Raw genomic sequence first — 26,068 nt, 5'->3', positions numbered from 1 at the left:
ACCCATATGCAGTACTTTGCATTTGCCAATGTTGAACTTCAGTTGTCACTTCTCAGCCCAATTTCCCAACTTACCTAGATAACCTCCTCTGTGACTTGATTATAGACTATTTTATATGTGCCATGGGCTTCTGTGTTGCCCGATAATTTATATGCATCCCATACATTTTTCTTCTCTGCCACAAGCCTCATTCGTTAATCGGACATCCATTTAGGCCTAATCCTTGAGCAGTATTTCTTAGTTGGAATGAAAAGCCTAGTAGCCTACAAGATTCAGTCCCTGAGGGTTTCCCATTTAGAATTCAAAGTTGATAACATCACCAGTTGATCCCACTGTATAGAATTTAAAAACTGCCTGAGACCCCTGTAGTCATCTTTACGAAAGCAAAAGCCTTTCCCTTTACCCTTGATTGTAGTTACGTCTTTAAGTAAATCCCACATCAGTACATTGTGAGCACCGTCACCCAGTGGTTCCTTTATCTGCAAATTCTTAATGCATGAATAATCACTGCTGATTATCAGATCAAGAGTATTACTCCCTCTGTTTGCCTCTCAAACATGTCATCCAATAAATCCACAAAAGTCTAGCTAGTATGCAAGTGACTAAACCACAAGTTCTAGTCAATATCTAGAAAGTTAAAATCCACCATTATAAGACATTCTGATTTATTGGTCCATCTCTTCACAATTGCTCATTATACTCATCAGATTCATTAGGCCTATAACACACACACACACACACACACACACACACACACACACACACACACACACACACACACACACACTTCCTCTCCCAGTGCTTATGTCACACCAAACTGACTCAACATTGCATTGTCCACCAATGTTAATTGGATGCACTTCCTTAGATTTTGTTTCTTAACTAACAGCATAACCCCTCCTCCCTTCCTGTCCTGTCTATCCTTTCTGTACACATTATACTCCTCAAATTCCAATTCTGCACCGCTTATATCTGTGTGACACCATGTCTCTGATATCCCAACAATATCCACCTTTGATGTCTTGACCAGAACTTCAAACTCAAATTTATTAACTATCCTCCTAGCACTGGTGTACATGTATGTAGACATGCACCTGTTTCTAATCTTAGTTACCCTAACACAGCCCATGTATTTACTTGTCCCACTATGACTCCCAGCAGTCCTGGAAATCTCCAGCACCTTGCTTTCCAGGCTGCTGCTCATTCTAATAGAAACAGTGCAAGAATCACATTTGCTTCTGCCTGCGGCCATTGTTAACCTTTTAGTCTGTGTATCCCCCCCAAGCTAGCAGTTTTCCGACCCACCTAACACTGCGTCGATAGTATCAGCAAATATTCTTGCACCCTTTCTATTTAAGCGTATCCCATCCCTGTAAAAGCAGTCTCTCCAGTTAACAAGCACAGACCACATTGGAAAAAATTCTACCCTATGAGCCCTGCACAATCTCTCGAGGGCCGAATTGATTGACAAGGCTCTCATCATGTATTGCCTCCCTGTCGTGTCTGGGCAGAATTGCAGACACTTTCACAGTCAAACCTAAAGTTAACCCACATGTAATAATGATCTGATTTTTATAACTTCTATGCTCAACTCTGTCAGAACTTATACTTTTTGACTAAATGCTCCATGAAAATTATAAATAGTGGTCATAAGGTGCAACTCTGTCACTCAGAGTTGCACCTTTATACCTTTAACCTTTATTCCAATTGAAAAATTGAAAAATGCATATTCCAATGCATTTTTCAATTCTTGCTATAGATTTGCAATTTTTAAATAAACTTTTCCTATTCCTCTTAAAAGGCTGAAATTCTTCATTTCACCCCCCCCCCTCAAAATTTTCAAGTACAGATTTCTAGGCATCTAGAAATCTTGTGATTTTTTTCATTGCAAATAGAGGGTCTTCTCATGTTCCACTGAGTTTTCTATAATATGTTTCAGTGCAAATATTTGATCTTGGCATTCTCTATCTGTCTTCCTTCTAAGTTAATTGCATAGATTTTACATGGGAATATTAAGAGTGAAATTCCACTGCAATTTTTACAATCAGCTTTGTTTCCCTTTTTTTTTTTAAAATATTGGTATAATTAATGCTCCAATACTTTGGAACTTGACTTTCAGAAAACCATCTCTGAATAATGCGATGTAACCGCCCTGATGCTGTTTGTCCTCAGCTTTCAGAATTTTAGGTCTAATTTCATCTGCACCTGCTACCTTCCCACACTTAATATTTTCCATGATCTTTTCGACTTCAGTAATCAGCACACTATCCAAAACTTTCCCCATTTCAGTCTTTTCCTCCTCTTCTTCAGCTCCTTCATTTAACAATTCCAAGTATTTACTCCATACACCTGAAATATCCCGCCCTTTTGTTTTAATTTTAACTTCACCCTTATTACTTTAAGTATGAATTGTCCACCTGCTGTAAAATTTTGAAATTACAGGCCAGAATATTTTTTTCAACCTTCCTGATACTTATTTTCATGTCTTTCTCAAAATCTTCCCAAGATTCTTCTTTAGTTTCATTCACACATATCTTAGGCCTCATACTTTTTTAATATATAAGATTTAATATATAATATATAAGATGTTTTATTTAACAAAAATTTCTTGTATTTCTTCTTTTTTAATAACTACCTTCTTTAGATAGTATGAATCAGAGCTGTACTACTCAATATGTCAGGTTCAGGAAGGAAAATCGTTTTGAATATTTTCGTTAGATTCTTTTAATTGCGTTAATTTGATTTTTAATTGTTTTAAATTTATTTGAATTGTGTTAAATTGATTATTTAATTATTTATATTTTACTCTAATGTACCGGTAAGTTGTCGATTTTTTCGTTTTTTCCGTTTTAATTTCTGGAGGGTATCATACGGAAGTGTTCTATGCACTATATTGAGGTAAACTCCTCTTATTATTTTACTAATAACTACCTTCTATATATAACTTCTTTGGCCCATCATGGCATTCTGAATTTATCTTCACACACCTCTCCCTCTTCCATATATCTTTTGTACATTTCCATTAAAGCCCTCAATTTTTTTTATCATTCTTCATCTAAAGCAATGATAACACTACGTAATTACATTTAACTTTATTAAAAAGTTTTTAAATTTAATATTTGTTGGCAAATCTGAGAGTTTTTATTTTTAATTTCATTTTTACACTTTTTTAAACCTTTGATTTTTTTATACAAATTAAAATTTAGCACAAAATTCATCCCATCTCAAATCTTCTTTAAATGTTTATATAATAAATAAATTACTTAAATTCTTATTTACTTTAATTTCATTCCAACTGGAACCTCCAAGCTCTTTTAGATGAGCTAGGGTATAAGCATATAGTTTTACTCAAAAATATCAATATTTATTTAATTAATCAATGTTTTTTATGATTTTTAAAATTTTTTATCTATATTTATTTAATCAATTTGATTATTAACTAAAAACCAATTTAAAAAATTAAAATTAATTTTAATTTATTCCATTTTTTTTTTTTTTTTCATATTTTGCACTATTTCTGAATTAGTTATTTTCTGCCAAAAAGGATTTTTATGAGAACCTAGCAATTAATATTAATATTGGCAAATGATGCAAGAAAGCAAGCTTATACAGCATCGGCCATAAAAAAAAGAAAAGAAAAATGCATTTCACCTATCCATTCAATCAAATAGTTTGTCTAGTTCTACCTTGAATTTGTTCAAACTATCCACTTCCACAAAGGATGGTAGCTTATAGTAGTAGAGGCATGTGTTGGAAGAAAGCAAGTGTATGAGCTTATGCAGCATCAGCCAAAAAAAAATAATAATAATAATTTACAAAACAAATCCCACTAAATGTTTGTCCAGTTCCTCCTTAAATTTATTTAACCTATCAACTTCCACAAAGACAAATGGAAGTTTGTTCCAGCAATTAACCACCTGCTGGCTAAAGGCAAATTTCCGCACATCTATTCTACTTTTCCGCACACCTGTCTTTCCTTAATTTGGATTTATGCCCCCTTAGGTTTGTAATCTGAACAAGTGGAAGAATCCCATCAGAATTCAGCGTGCTCAACCCATTCAAGGCCTTATACACCACAATCAGATCACCTCGCAGGTGCAAGTCTCCAGCCACTGCAATTTGCACAACTTAAGTCTCTCTTGGTAAGAGGATCCCTTCATTCCCCTCACCAATCTTGCTGCTCTTCTCTGTACACGCTCAAGCAAATCTACATCCTTCCTAAAATGAGGCCTCCACACCTGTACGCAGTACTCAAGGCCTTGTCCCTCTGTATAAGGGACAATCTGCATCCTTTCCTGCTAGCCAAATTCCTATATATCTTTGACAAAACCCCATGACCTGTCCTGGCAGCCTGTCTGCATTGCTCAGAAAACTTCATATCTGACTGCACAATTACTCCCAGGTCTTTTTCATTTTCTACCACCTTAAGTGTAGTACCACACAGTTGATGTTTCTCTGGAGTTCTTCTACCCATATGCAGTACTTTGCATTTATCAAGGTTAAACTTCAGTTGCCACTTCTCAGCCCATCTCCCCAAATTTTCTAGATCCTGTTGCAGTAGCACACTGCCATTACTGTCATTAACAATCCTGCCAACATTTGTATCATTTGCAAACTTCAACACTAAGCCTGATATACCTTCGTCAATATCATTGATAAATATAAAAAACAACAGTGTACTCAACACCGAACCCTGTGGGACTCCACTAATAACATTAGTCCACAAAGAGCAGCAACCATTGATTACCACCCTCTGTCTTCTCCCACTCAACCATCCTTTTATCCATTGTAGCAACTTACCGTTAATACCATTCTGCTCCAATTTGTACAATAGTCTTCCATGCGCAACAGTGTCAAAAGCTTTCCTGAAATCCAAGTACAGTCCATTCCAGTTATTTGGGACACATCGGGACTAGTGCATTTTAGCCTGATTAAGCAGCTGCCCCAATTATCCGAAGTTTCACGTAAATATTTCACGTAAATAGTTTCACGTAAATTTCAAGGGCACAAAAGGTGATATAGTTGTACATGTTGGCACTAATGATATTAAGAGTAGGAGACCGGCAGAATTACTCAACAAGTACAGGTCACTGTTGAAAAAAAGCCGAGAATTAGGGTTGAATTTGAAAGTGTCTGCAATTCTGCCCAGACACGATAGGAGGGAGTATATGATGAGAGCCTTGTCGATCAATTCGGCCCTGGAAAGATTGTGCAAGGCTCAAGGGGTAGAATTTTTTTCAGCCTGGACTGTACTTGTTAACAGGAGAGATTGCTTCTACAGGGATGGGATACACTTAAATAGAAAGGGTGCAAGAATATTTGCTGATGCTATCGAGGCAGTGTTAGGTGGGTCGGAAAACTGCTAGCTTAGGGGGATACAAAGACTAATAGTTTAACAGTAACCGCAGGCAGAGGTGAAGGTGATTCTTGCACTGCTTCTATTAGAATGAGCAGAAGCCTGAAAAACAAGATGCATGGTATTTCAGAGACTGCTGGGAGCCATTGCGGTACAAGTAAACACATGGGTTGTGTTAGGGTAGCTAAGAATAGAAAAAGGTGCAGGTATACTTGCGTGTACACCATTGCTAGGGGTTTAGTAAATAAATTTGATGAATTTGAGGTATTGCTCAAAACATCAAAGGCAGATATTGTTGGGATATCAGAGACGTGGTGTCACACAGATATAAGGGATGCAGAACTGCAATTTGGGGAGTACAACGTCTATAGACAGGATAGGAAGGGGGGAGGGGTTATGCTATTAGTTAAGAAACACATAAAAACCAAGGAAGTGAAGCCAGTCGACATCGCTGGACAGTGCAGTGTTGAGTCAGTTTGGTGTGACATAAGCATTGGGAGATCAAAATTGTTATTTGTTTGTTTGTTATTTGGTTTTTAGGAGCATTAGCAACTAAGGCCATATTGCTCCGGGATATGCGGTGGTCATTCCCTGACCTTTCCGCATCCTCCGTATTTAGTGGTGATGGGCTCGAACCCCTGTCTAATCAAGAAGCGTGTGCTATGCACTGCTGCTCCTTCCCACCTGGCTACGGAGGCGCGATCAAAATTGAGAGTAGGTGTGTGCTACAGGCCTAATGACTCTGATGAGTATAATAAGGAACTGTACAGGGAAATAGAGTGGGCCAGTAAATCAGAGAGTCTTATAATGGGAGATTTTAATTTCCCAGATATTGACTGGAATTTGGGGGCTGGTTACTCACACACTAGCAGGGCTTTTGTGGATTTATTGGATGATTGGTTTCTACATCAGCATGTTCGGGAGGCAACTAGAGGGAGTAATACTCTTGATTTGATTATCAGCAGTGATTCTTCATGCATTAAGAATCTGCAGATAAATGAACCACTAAGTGGCAGTGATCACAGTGTGCTGAAGTGGGATTTACTGAAAGAGGTAACTACCATTAGGGGTAAAGGGAAGGGTTATTGCTTCCGTAAAGGCGACTACGATGGACTGAGACAGTATTTAAATTCTATACAGTGGGACCAACTGATGATGTTAACAACAGCAAATTCAAAATGGGAAGCATTCAAAGAACTTATCTTGGAAGCTACTAGGCTTTACATACCAACTAAGAAATATTGTTCAAGGTTTAGGCCAAAATGGATGTCAGATGAACTAATGAGGCATATGGCAGAGAAGAAAAATGCATGGGATACTTAAAAATTAACACATGACACAGAAGCCTATGATAGATACAAGTGGATATGCAACCAAGTTACAAAGAAGGTTAGGCAGGCGAAGGCAGATTACGAGAAATCCTTGGCAAGGGATGCAAAGAAAAACAGCAAAGAGTTCTTTACTTATGTAAACTCTAGAAGGAAGGGGATGAATCAGATTGGTCCACTTGATATTGATGGGTCAACTGTTGATGATCCTGCTCAGGTAGCTAACAAACTAAATGAATATTTTGCATCGACATTCACACATGAGGAGTTATTCAGCAAGGGGAATGCCAGAGGTGTATTCAACTCTACCAGTAAGCTACAGAATCTTAAAATAACTGGGAGTAAAGTGGAGGAGAAACTGTTGAAGATAAACACAAGAAAGGCACCCTGGGTGGATGGGATCTATCCAGTTATATTAAAGGAGGCAGCAAAGGAAGTAAGCAAACCCTTAGCCATAATTATGAGAGCTTCCTTGGACTCAGGGGAGGTACCCATAGACTGGAAATGTGCAAATGTGACCCCAATTCACAAAGGAGGATCAAAGGCTGACACAAGTAATTATAGACCTGTGAGCTTAACTTCTGTTCCAGGAAAATTAATGGAGGCACTGGTTAAAGAAGCACTGCAGGATCATTTAGACAAGACTTCAGTTATAGCTCAGACACAGCATGGTTTTGTTAAGGGGAAGTCTTGCCTGACCAACTTGATTGGATACTATGATGCAGTCACAAAAGAACTGGATGCAGGGAATAACTTTGATATTATATACTTGGATCTTAGAAAGGCTTTTGATACTGTTGCACATGGAAGACTGCTACACAAATTGGAGCAGTGGGACATTGGAGGCAAATTGCTGCTATGGATAAAGGGGTGGTTGAGGGGGAGAAGACAGAGAGTGGTAATCAATGGACACTGCTCATCGTGAACTATGTTATTAGTGGAGTCTCTCAGGGTTCAATGTTGGGTCCATTATTGTTTTCTGTATTTATAAATGATATTGATGATGGTATATCAAGCTTAATGTCCAAGTTTGCAGATGATACAAAGGTTGGCAGGGTTGTCAAGGACACTACTGACACTATGCTGCTGCAACAGGATCTGGAAAGGTTGAGCAGATGGGCTGAGAGGTGGCAAATGAAGTTTAACATTGACAAATGTAAAGTACTACACATGGGAAACAGCAACCCCAGAGCAACGTATCAACTCGGTGGTACTACACTGACAGTGGTAGAGAATGAAAGGGACTTGGGGGTGATTGTGCAGGCAGATATGAAGTTCTCTGAGCAGTGCAGACGGGCTGCAAGAGTAGCTCATGGAGTATTGTCAATGATATACAGGAATTTTTCCAGCAGGGATAAGGAGGTGATTATTCCATTGTATAAGGCAATGGTCAGGCCACACCTAGAGTACTGTATACAGGTCTGGAGGCCTCATTTCAAGAAGGATGTAGAGCTGCTGGAACGAGTACAGAGAAGGGCAACAAGATTAGTGAATGGAACAAAGGGGTGCTCTTACGAAGAAAGGCTTAAGTTTTGTTTGCAAATTACAGTGTCTGGAGACTAGGCACCAGCGAGGTGATCTGATAGAGGTGTATAAAGCCTTGAATGGTTTAAGCATGCTCAATGCTGATGGGATTCTTCCTCTAGCTCAGAAAAATCACCTGAGAGGGCATAAATTTAAATTGAGGAAAGACAGATGTAGGATAGACGTGCGGAAATTTGCCTTTAGCCAGCGGGTGGTTGGTTGGTGGAACAGACTGCCATCCCTTGTGGTGGAGGTTGATAGCCTAAATAAGTTTAAGGCTCAGCTGGACAGGTATTTTGAACGAACAGAGGGGTGAAGTGGATTTTTTTTTTTTTTTTTGGCTGATGCTGCATAAGCTTGCTTTCTTGCATCAAATGCCTCTAGTAATGCTAATGCTAAATAGTTAAAAATACAATGTACCCCCCTTTAAAATTAGTTCACTGTACAATCAAATCACATTACAACGAAGTACCGTATAGTAAAGTACCGTTCACTATACTATGTGTAGTAAGGGTCGGTCATTGTGATCACGTTTGCGAATTGAATTTTAATTCTATTAAACAGCGATTCTAAATAGGAGGAATATTCTATTAAACAGCGATTCTAGAGAAAATAGGAGGAACATTATCCACAGGCTATAAAAGTAAAGATATATTAAGCACAAATTTACCCATTATTACCTTACCAATTAAAAAATTAAATGATACATGAAAATCGGAAAAATATACGTGATAATCGGAATAATTAATACATACTGTAATATGTACATATGATCTAGTTGACATTTCTGTTCACTGACATTTGTGAGTGGGGGTTGAAATTTAAAACAGTAAAACGATGAGCAATCAATAACAAAGAACACAGCACACACAAATTGCAAGTAACACGATACGCGCAAGTGAGAATGGACTAATGAGCTACAAAGCTTTAAAAATAGGAATGAAGAGAAGCTCTGAAAATTAATTTTTTTATATGACTGAAGATTTCATGGAAGTGTAAACACATTTCACCATAATAACTCACAGAATTCCAGCTGTCGGTATTATCGAAAAATTCAGTAAGATCGAGTTTGCTGTCTGTTTATGATAGATTTCGCTAACAGAAAAGCCCAATAAACAGGTGACTGCTAATAGTTTTTATTGTTTTATGGTTGTGACCTCCAGAATTTAGACTGAACCATGTGGTACCGTCGGAGACAATCGTAGGGTAATCTCCAGTGCTGCGGTCCTGCCCCGATTAAACGGCACGCTGTCCCAATTAAGCGAAGTAAACCCGGGTATTTTCTCGATTGGTTTCTGTTTTTTAAGATTTGCCCCAAATATACGGCTGCCCCGATTAACCGGTGGCCCAAATAACTGGAATCCACTGTATACAATATCAAAATTATTTTTTGCATCCAATTCCTTTGTAACCAGTTGATTGTTCCAGCAATCTACCACCCATTGGCTGAAGGCAAACGTCTGTACATATATTTTGAAACTATCCTTCTTCAATTTAAATTTATGTCCCATACGTGTGTAGTTTGAGCAAGAGGAATAATCCCAACAGAATTGAGTTTACTCGGGCCATTCAAAGCCCTAAACACCTCATTCACAGGGTGACACAAAATTACTCCTCACCCTTTGAACCACCTTTGTGAATTGCGGATATGTTCGAACATCTCCAGTATATAGGGACCTCTCTGAATCGAAGGATGCCCTCATAATTATGGCTAAGGGTTTGCTTACCTTCTTTGCTGCCTCCCTTAATATAATTGGATAGATCCCATCCACCCCAGGTGCCTTTTTTATAACTTCAACAATTTTTCTTCCACTTTTTCTCTCAGTTATCACAAAGTAATTCAGGTCCCTGTTAGAGTTTGATAAACTTCTGGTATCTCTTTCCATAAAGAATTCCTCGTATGTGAACGCAGATGCAAAATAATTATTCAGCCTGTCATCAAACTGAGCAGGATTGTCGATAGTTAAACCACTGACATCAACTGGACCAACGTGATACAACTGCTTCCGTTCTATTGTTAATGTAAATAAAGAAGTCTTTGCTGTGGCATTCTTTGCCAGAGACTTCTTATAATCTGCCTTGGCTTGCCTCCTTTGTGACTAGACTGCAGACTAGTGCTATCAATTTCAAAACACTGACAGTTACACTATTTCTTGCATGATGTTGCTCAACTCTTCTGTCCAGTTAAACTAGCAAAATATTAAATGCCATGACAGTAATGAGTATAAAGATCAGATTCTCTTCTATAATTGTTTATATATAATCTAAGACACAAAGAATATATCAGTGGAGTCATCAATGTCAGCCATAAAGTACTTTCAACTAGTTTGCTAAACACTTGGATAACTAACTAATAATTAGAATAAGCTAAGGCAGAGAATAAGTCCAAAAGACAAAAAAAAAAAGATAAGGTAGAAACCTGAATTTACAAGAGAAAACCATGCAGTCCCCATGCAAGATCAAAATATTATGAGTATGTAGACAATAACCAGAGTGTCTCTTTATCACTACTTTTATGCAGTAATGTTACTGTCACCTAACCAGTATATATTCCCTGTGCTGCAGCCACCTCAGAGTTCCGCAGTCAAAGGTCTACCATTTTGGGCTTTGCAATATTGTAGTTATTTAATAACATTTTGAGAGATACATATGGATAAATTAAATAATGATTCACATTCTATGCCAAGTGCATGTGAAGATCTGCAACAGTCCTGTGTTTACAATGGTACACTATCTTTGAAATACTCCAATAGCAAAAAATTGCAAGATGTTAAACAGATGGATGCAGCGGCCATTCAATGGCACTGAGCTAATCAAACCATCTTATAGGGCAGTGGTCCCTAACCTTTTTTGCATCTATGGGCATATTTGACAGTTTACGAGATTGCGGCAGGCTCCAACTACACAATTTGGGACAAAACATAGTAGAACCAATGCAAAGAATTCCAAGTATAAAAAATCACAACATGCGAGATAAAACAGCAACATCACAATATGGTAGTATACAGCCCACATTCCACGCACAGTCATGCTGTGTTCTCACAAGCTTACTAGTAACAACAGGTAAGCAGTATTCCCTCACTAGCTGTGCAGTGCAAGTTACATCTCACCAAGAAGTAAACTAATGCTTGCAGACACTCATATACCTTAGCATATGGATAAAAAAAACTGTCATCTTAGAGCCAAGCAAGAATTACCTCATGTACCGATGTGTGTTACATACATGAATTGCATGTGTTGTTTCTTTTGCTGGACAAAAATTCAGGGTTCCCAGTGGGGGAAACTTGCTATCCTTGCCTGAGACCAACTAACTCAGACACGGAGTGAAAAAAGTCCATAAAAGTTCTTCGAACTTGGGGGTTTTCCACCCAGTATGGGAAGGGCAGTCATTATAACCACTGTGCTACACACAAAGATTTAACATACAGATAGTATTGACATACCTTGCACATTTATAATGTTATGTAGAAATCCTACTCATATTATGGTCTTCATTATTCATTGACTTCTTTCTGTAGGCACCCAAAAAAAAAGCCTCCGACACCACGGGCACTGTGTTGTTCAAAAAACTTCACATGATATTAGCATAAGGAGGAGAGGATCCTATCCTGAATGAAAAATCACCTTTTAGTTAATTCTGGATTCAATAACTGGACTACTATTTTTTAACATGTCCAGGTAGCTTTTACATGTGATGACAAAAGCTAAAAAGAAAAAAAAAAAAAGAAAGTCCAACAACACTTCCTGACTAAATTCTAGCCCAAGAGTTATTCCAGGTGCAGTCAGTTCTTTGATAATATGTGAAGATTCTCCGAGGAATAATAATCATAATTATGTCTATTCACCAGCCCATTTAATTTAGAAGCGGCTTAATAAAATTTTTTAGGCTGTTCTTTGCATTTTTCTTTGGATATTTCTGAAAATTCCAATCTTCAGTCAGGAGCATCCTTAATAAGGTCTTCAACTAATGTGGGGGATCATAATTCTTGAATTTTAAAAGCTTTGTTGTCCTCCTCAGACTAGCTGTAGAAATTTCTAGCTTTAGAGAGCATCTTATTTATGATGTGCTTCAAGTTTTCCTTTATTTTGCTCTTATTAGGGGATGACAACTACATTAGACCTGCACAGGTGCCAATTTTGACTTTCAAAAAGCTGGAGATTAAGCATTTGTAAGCAGGAGAAAACAGAGCTTTGGGCCAAAATAGGAGAAAAAGAAAGGCTTTTTTGCAAAAAAGCAGGAATGCTTCCCATATTAACAGGAGAAAAACATGGTTTTCTTAGTGTGGAGTGAGGTGGGGGGGAGAAGCAGGAGGATTTATTAAAATCCACACCACTATAAATTAAATTTCACTGAACAAAATACAGCCAAAGGATTGTTTACCCAGTAGAGTATCCTTTTAAACATTAGATTACTTAACATTTTTCTATCTATGGATTTCTGTTTGGATATTCTATTAGACATCAACTATTTTGATTGCTTCAAGAAAGATACTTTTGCACATTGTGTCCTCCTCAGAAGCATTGAGTTGAAGTCTTATTCATAACAATGGCTCTGATGTCTAGATGGCTGTCAGGAGTATTTCCAAAGCTTCACCAGAAAGAGAAAACCCGAACTCAGTTTTGTTTTTCTAACTTGGCTGAATATTCTTTCACACTCAATAATGCTACAAGAAACTGCTAAAATGCCAAGCATGACTTGGAATAATTTATATTTCAAACTTCCTTGTGCACTTTTCAGATCTCCAACCACTCTACATAAATGTTCTTCTTTCATAACAACATCTATCTGACAGAAATAACTCTGCAAAACATCTACAGCTTCATCTAATTCTTTACCTTTAATTACCCAAACAAGTACACGAAACATGTCTAAAAAAATTCAAATTTGAAAATGCATACTGCCAACTGGTGAAATTTGTCTTACCTCAGAATTTATAAGCAGAGCTGGATTTAAACTTGTTGTGACCCTAAGCTATAACATGTATGAAGCCCTTCACTGGTTCACTGTGATGACAATATTAAAACAGAATTTTTAAGGTGGAGCGAGGCCCCTGTAATATGAGGCCCTAAGCAGTAGCTTGTTTAGCTTATGATGTGTAAATCCAGTCCTGTTTATGAGAACATAATTTTTTAATGGGAACTTGTGCACCTTGCAGTCAAATGCTGCCACAAAGTACTTCATCAGTGAGCAAAAGAACAGTCTCCCCCTCATTTCACTCTCCAAGACTATTTTATTAATCAAAATAATAAAACGAGCCTGGGACAAAATTACAGAGAAGAACATGGTGGTTGGAATAAACTCTGTCATCATTTTATTGATAATTCTGAAGGATTTTGAGAACCAGCAGAGATCATACAAAATGAAATAGAAGCAGTCGTTAATATTGCTAACCTATTGGAGCTTGAGGTTTCTACAACTAACGTCACTGATCTGCTTCAAACACACAATGAGCTCACAAATCAAGACCTCCTTGAAATGGCAAAATGTGAAGAAGGTGAGAAAAAAGATTTAACAGATGAAACTCCTGTTCATTCCTTTTGACAAAGTTTTTCAACACATTGAAAAAGCAATTGAGATTTTCGAGTCACAATATTCAAATTTCGAGTGCACTAGAAAAGTTACTATAGATTTTAAAAAATGCTTATGTATGCTATCGTGAAGTTTCTAAAGAAAAGAGCAGACTGTCTTTGAAACACACGATTCTTGAAGCATTTCTGAAGAAGAAAACGACTCCTTGTGCTTCCAACAAACCAACGAGTGCCAAGCCAGCAATGAGTGAAGAACCATTAACGAGTGCACATTTAGTCAATGATGATGATGATGAAGAATAAACATTCTTTTACATTTGTATGACATAAATTTCTTTGTTATCATAATTTGCTTGATTTTAAAGACTATATTTTCATTTCTTTGGATAAATAAATCATTGTTTAAGCATAAACTATTGTTTTGTTGACCTTTATTTAACATTACTATAGTCAAATTTCATCATTGGAAATTCAACCCCTATTTTTAACATTAGGTCTATGGGGAAAAAAAAAATTTCTGCTTTACGAGTTTTAGTTTTACGAGCTCACACTAGGAGCAAATTAACTCGTTAAGTCAGGATCTATCTGTATTCATATACTTTCACAGGGAAGACATCATATCACTTTTCAGCACATAAATTAAAAAGATAACTAGAACAACCTATTACCACTAATTATTCATCTCCTCTTTCAATATCTGACTGCAGTTTTTAGGACTACCATAATGGTTGCGTTAACAACACTAAGTGCCAGACAGTTTCTTGAAGAAATCCCACGTTTTCAGTTTGTTCAGAAGATATCCAACATTATACCTTGTAGAGTCACCTTTCAAGGTTTGCACCAAGAGCAAGCTGTATTCGGCAATTTAGCAAATTTTTTGTATCGCGAAAGGTTACCAAACGGATATAGCTTGAAATCACTTCAACTGCTGCCATCTGCAATTAAAAATGACTCACAGCGCAGAGCCACCACTCACTCTTCTTTCCCTAATTTCACTAACAAATATGGTTGTAGAAGAATAAAAACAATTGTTTTTGTTCTTCCACAACCATATTTTTTGCCATTTCTCTATCAGGAGACATTTTAATAACATGCTTGCATAGTCAACACAATTCAGAGGAAAATTATGTTCTACGACAAAGGAATCTGTTTCTGAAGGGAAGTAAGTCAATATTGAATTCTACATACAGGTGCATTCAAAGACTATTGAAGCAGATTTTCCAAGTAAGGCAGCTCAAGAGAAAGGCAGATGGTTCTTGTTGCACAACAATGCTTCCACCCATTCTGCACTTATTGTGAAGGCATGCCAAATGAAACATGACAACATACAGATCAACCATCACCCTACTCCCCTAATCTAGCACCAGTGGATTTTCTCTTTCCCAAGGTGAAAACTAACTCTCAAAGGAAAGAGATTCCAGAATGTTGAGGACAAAGAAAAATGTATCCACCAAACTGAACATCTCTTTGGATGCCTTTGCTGACTCTTTTCAGAAACTTTTAGAATGGTGTAACAAGTGCATTCAATCAGGTGATGATTACTTTGAATAAAGAGAAAACCATTTTTGAGCTCTTTACTTTGTGTTTTTTTTATTGCACCAGTCTGGGAAATTTATTGCCCCACACCTCATGTCTCCTGAAATTTTACATCAGATTTTTCTGGCATCTTACTGAAAGATAACACTGTTAATTAGCTTTACATTACACAAGTACTATGAAATAACTACACATAACAGAGAATGACATTATTATCCTATGTTTTTATGCAAGAGACTACTACAGCAGATCTAATGGCCAATTCATTAACAGAAATAAGCAGATTTTCAAAAAATTTAAATAAAATGATATCCAAATTTAAGATTTTTTAATTTTTTGTGAAAAGAAAAAAGATGAAAGAAAAACAAAGTTTTTGCAGAAAGATGGAGAAACTCTGTCATCAACTATATTACAATGAGTGAGACGGAGAAGGGTCAAATTGTGTAAAAAAGACAGATTGTCTGTTGTAAATTCAGAGTATTAGCATTAGCATTAGTAGAGGCATATGATGCAAGAAAGCAAGTTTATGCAGCATCAGCCAAAAAAAAAAAAAAAAACCCCTTTCACTTCACCCCTTCGTTCATTCGAAATACCTGTCCAGCTGAGCCTTAAATTTATTTAGGCTATCAACTTCCACAACAAGGGATGGAAGTCTGTTCCACCAACCAACTACCCGCTAGCTAAAGGCAAATTTCTACACATCTATCCTACATCTGTCTTTCCTCAATTTGAATTTATACCTCTCAGGTGATTATTCTGAGCAAGAGACAGTATCCCATCAGCATTGAGCATGCTCAAACCATTCAAGGCTTTCTACACCTCTATCAGATCACCTCACCAGTGCCTAGTCTTCAGACACTGTAATTTGCAAAACTTCAGCCTTTCTTCGTAAGAGCAACCCTTCATTCCGTTCACTAACCTTGTTGCCCTTCTCTGTACTCGTTCCAGCAGCTGTACATCCTTCTTGAAATGAGGCCTCCAGACCTGTATACAGTACTCAAGGTGCGGCCTGACCATTGCCTTATACAAGGGAATAATCACCTCCCTATCCCTGCTAGAAAAATTCCTGTATATCATTGATAAGACATCATGAGCTACTCTTGCAGCCCGTCTGCACTGCTCAGAGAACTTCATATCTGCCTGCACAATTACCCCCAGGTCCTTTTCATTCTCTACCACTGTCAGAGTAGTACCACAGAGTTGATACGTTGCTCTGGGGTTGCTGTTTCCCCATATGTAGTACTTTACATTTGTCAATGTTAAACTTCATTTGCCACCTCTCAGCCCATCTGCTCAACCTTTCCAGATCCTGTTGCATCAGTAGCATCCTTAACAATCCTGCCAACCTTTGTATTGCCTGCAAACTTGGACACTAAGCTTGATATACCATCATCAATATTATTTATAAATACAGAAAACAACAATGGACCCAACACTGAACCCTGAGGGACTCCACTAAAAACATTAGTCCACGATGAGCAGTGTCCATTAATTATCACTCTCTGTCTTCTGCTGCTCAACCATCCCTTTATCCATAGCAACAATTTGCCACCAATGCCACACTGCTCCAATTTGTGCAGCATTCTTCCATGTGCAACAGTATCAAAAGCCTTTCTAAGATCCAAATATATAATATCAAAGTTATTCCCTGCATCCAATTCTTTTGTGACTACATCATAGTATCCAATCAAATTGGTCAGGCAAGACCTTCTCTTAACAAAACCATGCTGTGTCTGAGCTATAACTGAATTCTTGTCAAGATGATCCTGCAGTGCTTCCATTAATTTTCCTGGAACAGAAGTTAAACTCACAGGTCTATAATTACTTGTGTCAGCCTTTGATCCTCCTTTGTGAACTGGGGTTACATTTGCACATCTCCAGTCTGTGGGTACCTCCCCTGAGTCCAAGGAAGCGCTCATAATTATGGCTAATGGATTGCTTACTTCCTTTGCTGCCTCCTTTAATATAACTGGATAGATCCCATCCACCCCAGGTGTCTTTCTTGTATTTATCTTCAACAATTTCTCCTCCACTTTACTCTCAATTATTAGAAGATCATATAGCTCACTGCCAGTGTTTTTACTTCTTCTATGGCATTCCCCTTCCTGAATAACTCCTCATGTGTAAATGTAGATGCAAAATATTGATTTAGTTTGTTAGCTACCTGAGCAGGATCATGAACAGTTGAACCATCGAACCCCTTCCTTCTAGTTGAACCCCTTCCTTCTAGAGTTTACATAAGTAAAGAACTCCTTGCTGTTTTTCTTTGCATCCCTTGCCAAAGATTTCTTGTAATCTACCTTCACCTGCCTAACCTCCTTTGTAAGTTGGTTACAGATCAACTTATATCTATCATAGGCTTCTGTGTCACATGCTTCCCATTTTGAGTTTGCTGTAGGTAACATCATCAGTTGGTCCCACTGTATAGAATTTAAATACTGTCTCAGACTATCGTAGTCACCTTTACGAAAGCAATAACCCTTCCCTTTACCCCTGATGGTAGTTACCTCCTTGAGTAAATCCCACTTCGGCACACTGTGATCACTGCCACCTAGTGGTTCCTGTATCTGCAGATTCTTAATGCATGAAGAATCACTATTGATAATCAAATCAAGAGTATTGCTTCCTCTAGTTGCCTCCCGAACATGCTGATTTAGAAAACAATCATCCAATAAATCCACAAAAGCCTTGCTAGTGTGTGAGAGACCAACCCACAAATTCCAGTCAATATCTGGGAAATTAAAATCCCCCATTATAAGACTTTCTGATTTACTGGCCCACTCTATTTCCCTGTACAGTTTCTTATTATACTCATCAGAGTCATTAGGCCTATAGCACACTCCTACTCTCAATTTTGATCTTCCAAATGGGTCTGTTTGACCTTGGAAACTTGCACAGAATTACAAGAATAATCCTTCTTGTCTTTCATGAAAAGGTCACTCATTGCAGAATGCTGCAAAAACCATTTGAGAATGGTCTTTTCAGCATTCTTAAATTTTGTGTGCCACTTGATTATCTGTATATTTTTTTTCTTTAGCTGCTAGCTTAGAGGTGAAACTCACTGCTATCACAACCAAAAACAAATGAATATTATTACACTAAGAATATCCGTATGCTAAATTTATGATTGTTTGTGTTAAACAGAAGTTTAATGGAATAATTTTAAATTTTAAGTCTAAAATGTGTTTCCTGACTTTTGGTATACTCTGTATAATTTTATTTTAACAGTACAGTTATGTTACGGTTTTTCTGTCAATATTAAATTCACCTCACATTAAGTATGTAGTTCAAGATTATGTTGCTCCGATAAAGAGTTTTTTGAAGAATGTGCATTATATTTATAGAAATTATAATCAAAAGAACGTACCTATAGATTACAGATGCTCCTCCACCTGCTACCATGGTCCATATTCGCCCTCGTTTGTTAAGAATAGTCAATTTAAGGGATGCTCCACTTCTAGCATCAAGATCAGCAATGTAAGCCTCCTATATCAATTTAAATGGAAACATTGAAAAATTTTCTCCAGAATATAATGCATAAATTAAAACAAATATCGGAGGTGTTTACTATCAGGTTACTTTATCTAATAAGAGATGTTTTTAAAATGTTTGAAAATTATACAAAAATCTTAGTTTCTTATTTCCATCAGAATACAAATGCAATAAAATTTCCATAACTTGAAATAGAGAGGTATGGAATATGAACTTTGAATTAAATAGGTTCAAGTTATGCAGTGTTTTTGTTTTAAATGGACTGTGAAATGTTTTACAAATTATGTAGTGCTTTTCTAGTTTTGTATTCCACAGAAATCCATACTTCATAGCTTTCTGTGGAATATGCTCATTCTCAGAATAAAACTTCAAAGAATGCAACACTAATATTCTCAAGGTACAAATCCTTAACCTGGTTACTGCATGATTAGCCAAGAATTTTAAAACATTACGATGGTTAAAAATCCCTTAATAAAGTCCTCATGAACAATCTCCATTTAGGGAGATTGTTCACGAGAGGCAAAGAATACAAATCTAACGTTGACAATGACGCAATAAAATTAGATCCTGCCTTTCACACTAAGACAGAGGCACAGTTAGAAGTTTCCCAAACCTCAGTTTAAATAACACATAAATTCAATAAGAGATGATTCAAAGAGCATTTATGATTGAGACAAGAAAACAACATAAACTAAATCCAAGGGATACAAATAGATAAGAACCAGGTCCACATATTCAAGGCCCTGAACCAATCAAAAAAGAAATCCAGTAAAAAAAAGTACTAAAAGAGAAAGCCCAGTCAATAATTTGAGGAGATCCCAAATAATAGCCCTAAGATAATCTGGAGCTAACTATGTGACCTGGAGATCTACAAGGTGTGGCTATTAAATGACGAGACTTTGTGCACAGCCACTACACCAAGTGCCACCTGCGAAACAAAAGCTCAGCAGTTGGCCTTGAACATTTTCCTATTTGTCTGTCAAATCATGTTCCAACATGCTTATTCGAGTGAGACAGGTTTTCATTACCTTGTGTTTTTGCAGTTTGCCAGAAAAATGACAGACAAAATAATCAAACAACGAATCAACCTCAAATTTTTTACAAAACTAAAGAAAACAACTAAAAGTTATGAGTTATGTCAAGTTTATGGGGAAGATATGTCAACAGCTCACATGTTTGAATGGCAAAAAGAATTTTTAGAAGGAAATAAGAGAGAATGTAGAAGACTATGAATGACCAAGCCATTCAGTATCCATGAAAACTCATGAAAATGTGGACCAGTTAGGGACGGGGATTAAAAGTGATTATCATTCATGCATTAGAATGAACTCAATACTGACAAAGAAACAGACAAATTTTAATTGAAAATTTAGGCACGAGAAAACTGTGCCAAGATGGCACCAAAAATTTTGAATGAAGATCAAAGAATGAGAAGACTCCAAGTCTGCAAAGATGTTTTGAATAAAACTAAAGATCCAGACTTTTTGAGTAGTGTAATTACTTGCGATAAAAGTTGGCTGTTCCAGTACAACCCAGAAACTAAAAGACAGTCACTGCAATGAAAGACAAAAACAATCCACAAGACTAAAAAAAGTAAGCACGTCAAAATCAAAAATGAAAACCACATTTCTCGTTTTCTTCGACATTAAAGGAATCATTACAGCTGATACGTACCAACAAATCAGACTGTCAATCAAACATACACTGAAGTTCTAACAAAGTTGCGTGAAAAAATTCGGAGGGTTGGACACAACCATCCAATGCTCCAGGACACAACATGTTTTCTCCTTTCAGTTTCTGGCCAAAAAACTTGTGTGTGTGTGTGTGTGTGTGTGTGTGTGTGTGTGTGTGTGTGTGTGTGTGTGTGTGTGTGTGTGTAACCATATATAAAAACAGTTTGGTTGTTTAGGGGTTTTTGTGACAGTGCAACAGCAACATAAATTAAATTAAGCAAATATAATAAAGATCATTAACAGGCAAAGTATCTTATTTTTAAATTTGTAATCAATAAAGAAAACATTAGTGAAACATGATGTATGTGAGAATTTTAATAATAAGAACTTTGGTTATGTGAGAATTTTTAGACAACAGATTATAAAAACTTTATATAAGCAAAGTGCATTTAGTATTTAAATAAATGCTTTTAAATAACCAAACTTTTCAACGCATGAGTTTTTAAGTAACAAAAGTGTCACATTATTTGCAATGTAACATTTTTGTCCCACATTACAAATAATGTATTAATACGTTATTAAGTGCCACATTATTTGCAATGTGGCACTTAATACCATAGCTACCCATCTACCACCTATAGTGGCACATGCTCACTGCATAGGTGACCAAAATATCTTCAACTATTCCAAAAATACAAGAACAGAAGAACCACAGATAGTTAGCAGCAGCAGCATTAGCAAATGGGTTCAGAATAAGAGGTTTTAGCTAATCTCACATAAAACAATCTATATACATTTCTGTAGGAAGCACAATCTCTACCCAAATATAGAACAAACACTAGCAGGACAAATCATTCCAGTAAAACTAAGAAACTGACTTTCTTGGAGCATATCAAGCCACTATGTACCAAATGTATAAATAAGCTCAAAACACTATGACCCTATTCACAGTAGATGGGGAGAAAATTACAATCCCTGTTTCCTTCCTCCACCTCCCAAAAGGGCCAAAAGGTTGATCTGGTGGACTCTACCACCACAAATCTTTCTCTGTTCTTAACAGCACCCCCCCCCCGGGTGGAGGATGTGCACCTCCCACAGAGCACCTCTTTAATTTCTTATTTCCAGGTGGAAAGTCTTTAGTATTAGTATTAGAAATGCCCGCATTAACATTAGTAGAGGCATATTATGCAAGAAAGCAAGCTTATGCATCAGCCAAAAAAAAAAAAAAAAAAACACCTCTCTGTTCGTTTCAAATAACCGTCCAGCCCAGCCTTAAATTTATTTAGGCTATCAACTTCCACAACAAAGGATGGAAGTCTGTTTCACCAACCAAGTGTATTAGATACCCCAGCTGAAGTTGGTGAATCACCAACCACATGGTACAAGGGAGCCTATGGCTTAGGCTACACCAACTAAAAAATAATAATAATAAAAAATAGTAAAATAAAACAAAATAAATACAGCCGGTAATTCCCAGTTCACTCTTAGAACCGCCCTTATGTATTGTAGATACACTGGCACTTTTCCAATCCAGGGGAATCACTCCCGAGTCCAGTGATGCTCTCATAATTAGCCTCAATGGTTCAATGCACTCACTTACTGCCTCCCTTAAGAATATAGGGTGTATACCATCAACTCCAGGAGCCTTATGGGCTCCAGGTGCGAATGTTTTTTCATTAATGTGATAATAAACATGTGAAATTTCAACATCATTAATTACATTTTTTTTCCAACTTCACTCCCATAATTTCTCATTGAAACAAAGGGTTTGTCTTCTGTAAATATCGATGCAAAGTAACTCTTGAGTTCATGAATTTCAGCTGGGGTATCTAATACAATCCCACATCCATTATATAAGAATCCAATCTGGTTTGTCCTTCTCTTCTTTGTATTTATATATGTGAAGAATTCCTTATCCCCACTCTTTGCTCTCGTTGCCAGCGATTTCTCATAATCTGCCTTTGCCAGCCGAACCTTTTCTGTGGCAATATTACAGATCAATTTTTAGCAGCTATAGGCTTCAATACTTTTTACTGCACTGTAACTTTTCCATGCTGACTTTTTCTGCTCAAGCTTTTGTGTTATGTTATTTTTGGTTTTTTTAGGAGCATTAGCAACTAAGGCCATATTGATCTGGGATATGCGGTGGTCATTTCCTGACCTTTCCACATCCTCCGTATTTGGTGGTGACAGGCTCAAACCCCGGTCTAATCAAGTAGCATGTGCTGTGCACTGCTGCTCCTTCCCACCTGGCTACGGAGGCACTCTCAAGCTTTTGTTGAATGGTCATTAGACTCAGGGGCACTCGCTTCTGAATCTGATTTTCGATCCATATTAATTAACAGCTGTTCCATCTGGCAATTCCTTATTCACCCAACTTGGAATCTTCCTCATGGAGTATTTTTTTAATGGTATATAAGCATTCAAGGCTTCTGTGATTAATGTTTTAAAGGTATACCATAATTCAATTGTATTTGCTCTGTGTGAGATATCTACCGGGTTAATAGAAGCCATGTAGCACCTTTAGCCGTCATAATTTCCTTTCCTGAAATTATAATCCATTCTTTTGCCTTTAACTCCTGCTACCTCTCTCTCTTCATCGCCACCATAGAACTCCATGATCACTTCCTGCTACTGGTTCCTCTACTATCAGCCCTATTATGTCATCTGGTTAATGGATGATAACGAGGTCTAGGGTATTCTTATCCCTTGTACTTTCCCTGACATGTTGATACAAATAACAATCATCTAGTTGATTTAAAAATTGTTCCTCACGTTGAGTTTCCTTCCCATTTGTTCCAATCAATTAGAATTAAAATCACCCATAATAAGGCACTGATGCTTACTTGCCCATTCCATTTGCATGTAGAGGCTCTCATCATAATCTTCACAATAATCTGGCCTGCAGATTACTCCAACTGTCATTATACCTTTGATTCCAACTATCTCACACCATACAGATTCTATAACAGCATGCAAAACTTCTGAATCTGTGAAAGCTTTCGTCGCTCTCAGACTGCTTTTGATAAGAAGCATGACCCCCTACTACCCCTTATATCTTCTCTATCCTTCCTAAATACATTACACATACCATACTGAAACTCATCATCCCCTATTTCTGGGTGGCACCACGTTTCCATAAGCCCTATTATGTCAGCATTACTTGTCCTAACCAGCAGTTCGAATTCACTTATTTTATTAATGACACTTTTGACATTACTGTATAAACAATTAAGACTTAGTATTCTTGTATAATTAACTACCCTGACACACCTGACATGAGTTATTTAAGCTCACTTCCCTGGTATTAACTACCTGCTCATTTGAAATGTTTCTGCCCTCAGAACATCTTTTTCATATGTTCTGTTGTGGTAACAAACAAGAACTCTTGAGGTATGTGCATGCATTACTTTGAACAAGACTACCAGATAAAAGTGTATCTATATTACCCTTGTTCCCCCAAACTAGCAGTTTCTCTGAACCTTTAAGGTATCCTCAATAATACTGGAAAAAACTCTTTCACCACCTTTGGTTAAATATATCATGTCTCTTCAAAACAGATTCCTTCTACCTACAAGTGTGGGCCAAGCTGATAGAAATTTCCCCACAAAAGCTTGCAGAGTCCTTCAAGCCTTGAGTTAATCCACAAGGCTTTCAGCATATAATCCCTCCTATCGTGCCTGGTCGATTTGCAGACACACATACATTGTGACCTAATTCAGCATGGTCCTATATTTGTCTAACAAATTGTCAGATCATGTATGCTTAATGTCATTAGTCCCCACATGAATATTCTCTTTATCCCCCTTATTATCTGAAAGTCTGTTGGTGACATCATTAATAGTTGCTCCCAGCAGACATACCCTGGTTCTAGCTCACCTATCCTTATTACAAAAAATGTTTCCTGTTTCCCTAACAATGGAGTCTCTTAATAGAACTAAGTCCTTTTGAACCAGAGTAGTTGCATTTGGCTATTCTGTTCTGGGGCCTGAATCAGGAGTACATCACTTGGTAGGTTACTAGAGTCTTGGGTCCCTGACGAGCTCCCAGTTACATTATTCTCGAGGGCAAGCACCCATTTTTTCAGTGACTCAAATTGTTCTAGCAATGCACCAAATTTTAACTTAAGATCGGCACACTCCTTACAACGGTGACAAAGAAAAGAATCTCCAGGTGAGCTATGATTATCTAGTTCGACCTTGGAATACATGCCACAGGTTCTGCAAAGATAAACCCATGACTCACTCAGAAATCACTATTGGCTATTTCTGTATAAGTCATGGTATCCTCTGACGAAGTGTTCAAGGTGGATCTTGTAACAACCATTGTAAAATTTACTAAATATTAAATTTAGTAAATTTAATATTTCAAAAACTTTCAAAAATTATATTTATAATATTAAAAACATCAAACTATTAGAGGGGGAAAAAAAAAAAAAAAAAAAACTTCATAATATACTAAATAACCTTGAAATACTGCTCCACTCCACTAATCCTGCTCTAATCCCCTCTAATCTATACTTCTTTGCTATCGGTATGAAAAGCTCTACAAGGCATGTCTGCTCGCTACAAATGCCAACAGTAGAAAATCCTCAAATGCCAACAGTCTAAAGTCTTCCTATTGTGCATCTTCTTTACCTTCATCTGTTCCTCCCTCCTTGCCTGTCTCCCCCATTACCCTTTTCACTTTCCTGAAGTGGGGTTTCCCCCCCCCTGTCCTGAGGCTCAACCTGGCAAGCTCAGGAATTGCTAAGAGTTTGCTCCTGCCAGAGACCTTTCTATTCTCTACTACACCCAGCCTGCAACTGAGGCAAGGATGGGCAACATGGGATCCCACCAGGGGGGCCTACGGCTAAATAGCCAGAGGAACAACAGACCAATACAATCAACATTACATTATGCAAACCAACACTAAAACTTACATTATCTCACAGAGTTTGTACTGGAACACAGAATACACAAATGCAGAGTTGGGGGGAACCCTAGTGATACTTAACAATCCACTATGAACTTTCTGTACTTTGACAGCAGTACAAACTATGCTATTCTCTATCTTCACCTGTTCCTCTCCTCCTCATCTGTCTTCCCTGCTCCCTTTTTGTTTCCAGACATTTCTTTTTTATTTTCTTTCCTTGGAGCCCCTTCTATTTCCTACTACACCCAGCCTACATCCTCGAGGCAGAGACAGGCAACATGGGGTCCCACTAGGAGCCTTTTGGCTAAATGGCCAGAGGAACAACAGACCAACACAACTCAACACTACACTATGCAGACGAACACTAAATCTCACACTATCTCTAGGCCTTTACAGAGTTTGTACTGCTACACAGAGGTGTATACAGATGCAGAATTGGGGGAGGGGCACCGGTGCCACTTGACAATTAACATTATATCCTTTCTGTACACATTGTATTCCCAATATTCAAATTCTTCTACATTCCTTATATTTAAGTGACATTATTTCTCTCATATCCTGACATTTTCTGCACTTGGTGACTTGACCAGTAATTTATTTACTATGCTTCTAGCATTAGTGTACATAAACAAGTATACAAGCAACTATTTTTACTCTTAGTAATGCTAATACAACCCATGTATTCTTGTACCATAAGAATCCCCAGCAGGAATTGA

The 26,068-nt window shown here is 37.4% G+C and overlaps 1 protein-coding gene across 2 annotated transcripts in view; it reads right to left on the bottom strand.

The window, feature by feature from the left end:
• Window positions 1-26,068, bottom strand: part of ATPCL (ATP-citrate synthase) — a 551,864-nt gene that overhangs the window by 343,236 nt on the left and 182,560 nt on the right. For both annotated transcript variants that reach the window (XM_090382775.1, XM_090382774.1), the window contains exon 9: window positions 18,641-18,759. In XM_090382775.1, the coding sequence (XP_090238901.1) occupies window positions 18,641-18,759 (119 nt within the window). The remainder of the gene's footprint in view (window positions 1-18,640; window positions 18,760-26,068) is intronic.

This window comes from Mastigoproctus giganteus, chromosome 10 (genome assembly GCF_048544385.1).
Source record: "Mastigoproctus giganteus isolate SK-2022 chromosome 10, ASM4854438v1, whole genome shotgun sequence".
Lineage (NCBI taxonomy): Eukaryota > Metazoa > Arthropoda > Arachnida > Uropygi > Thelyphonidae > Mastigoproctus > Mastigoproctus giganteus.
This window is presented reverse-complemented; position numbering and strand designations above follow the sequence as displayed.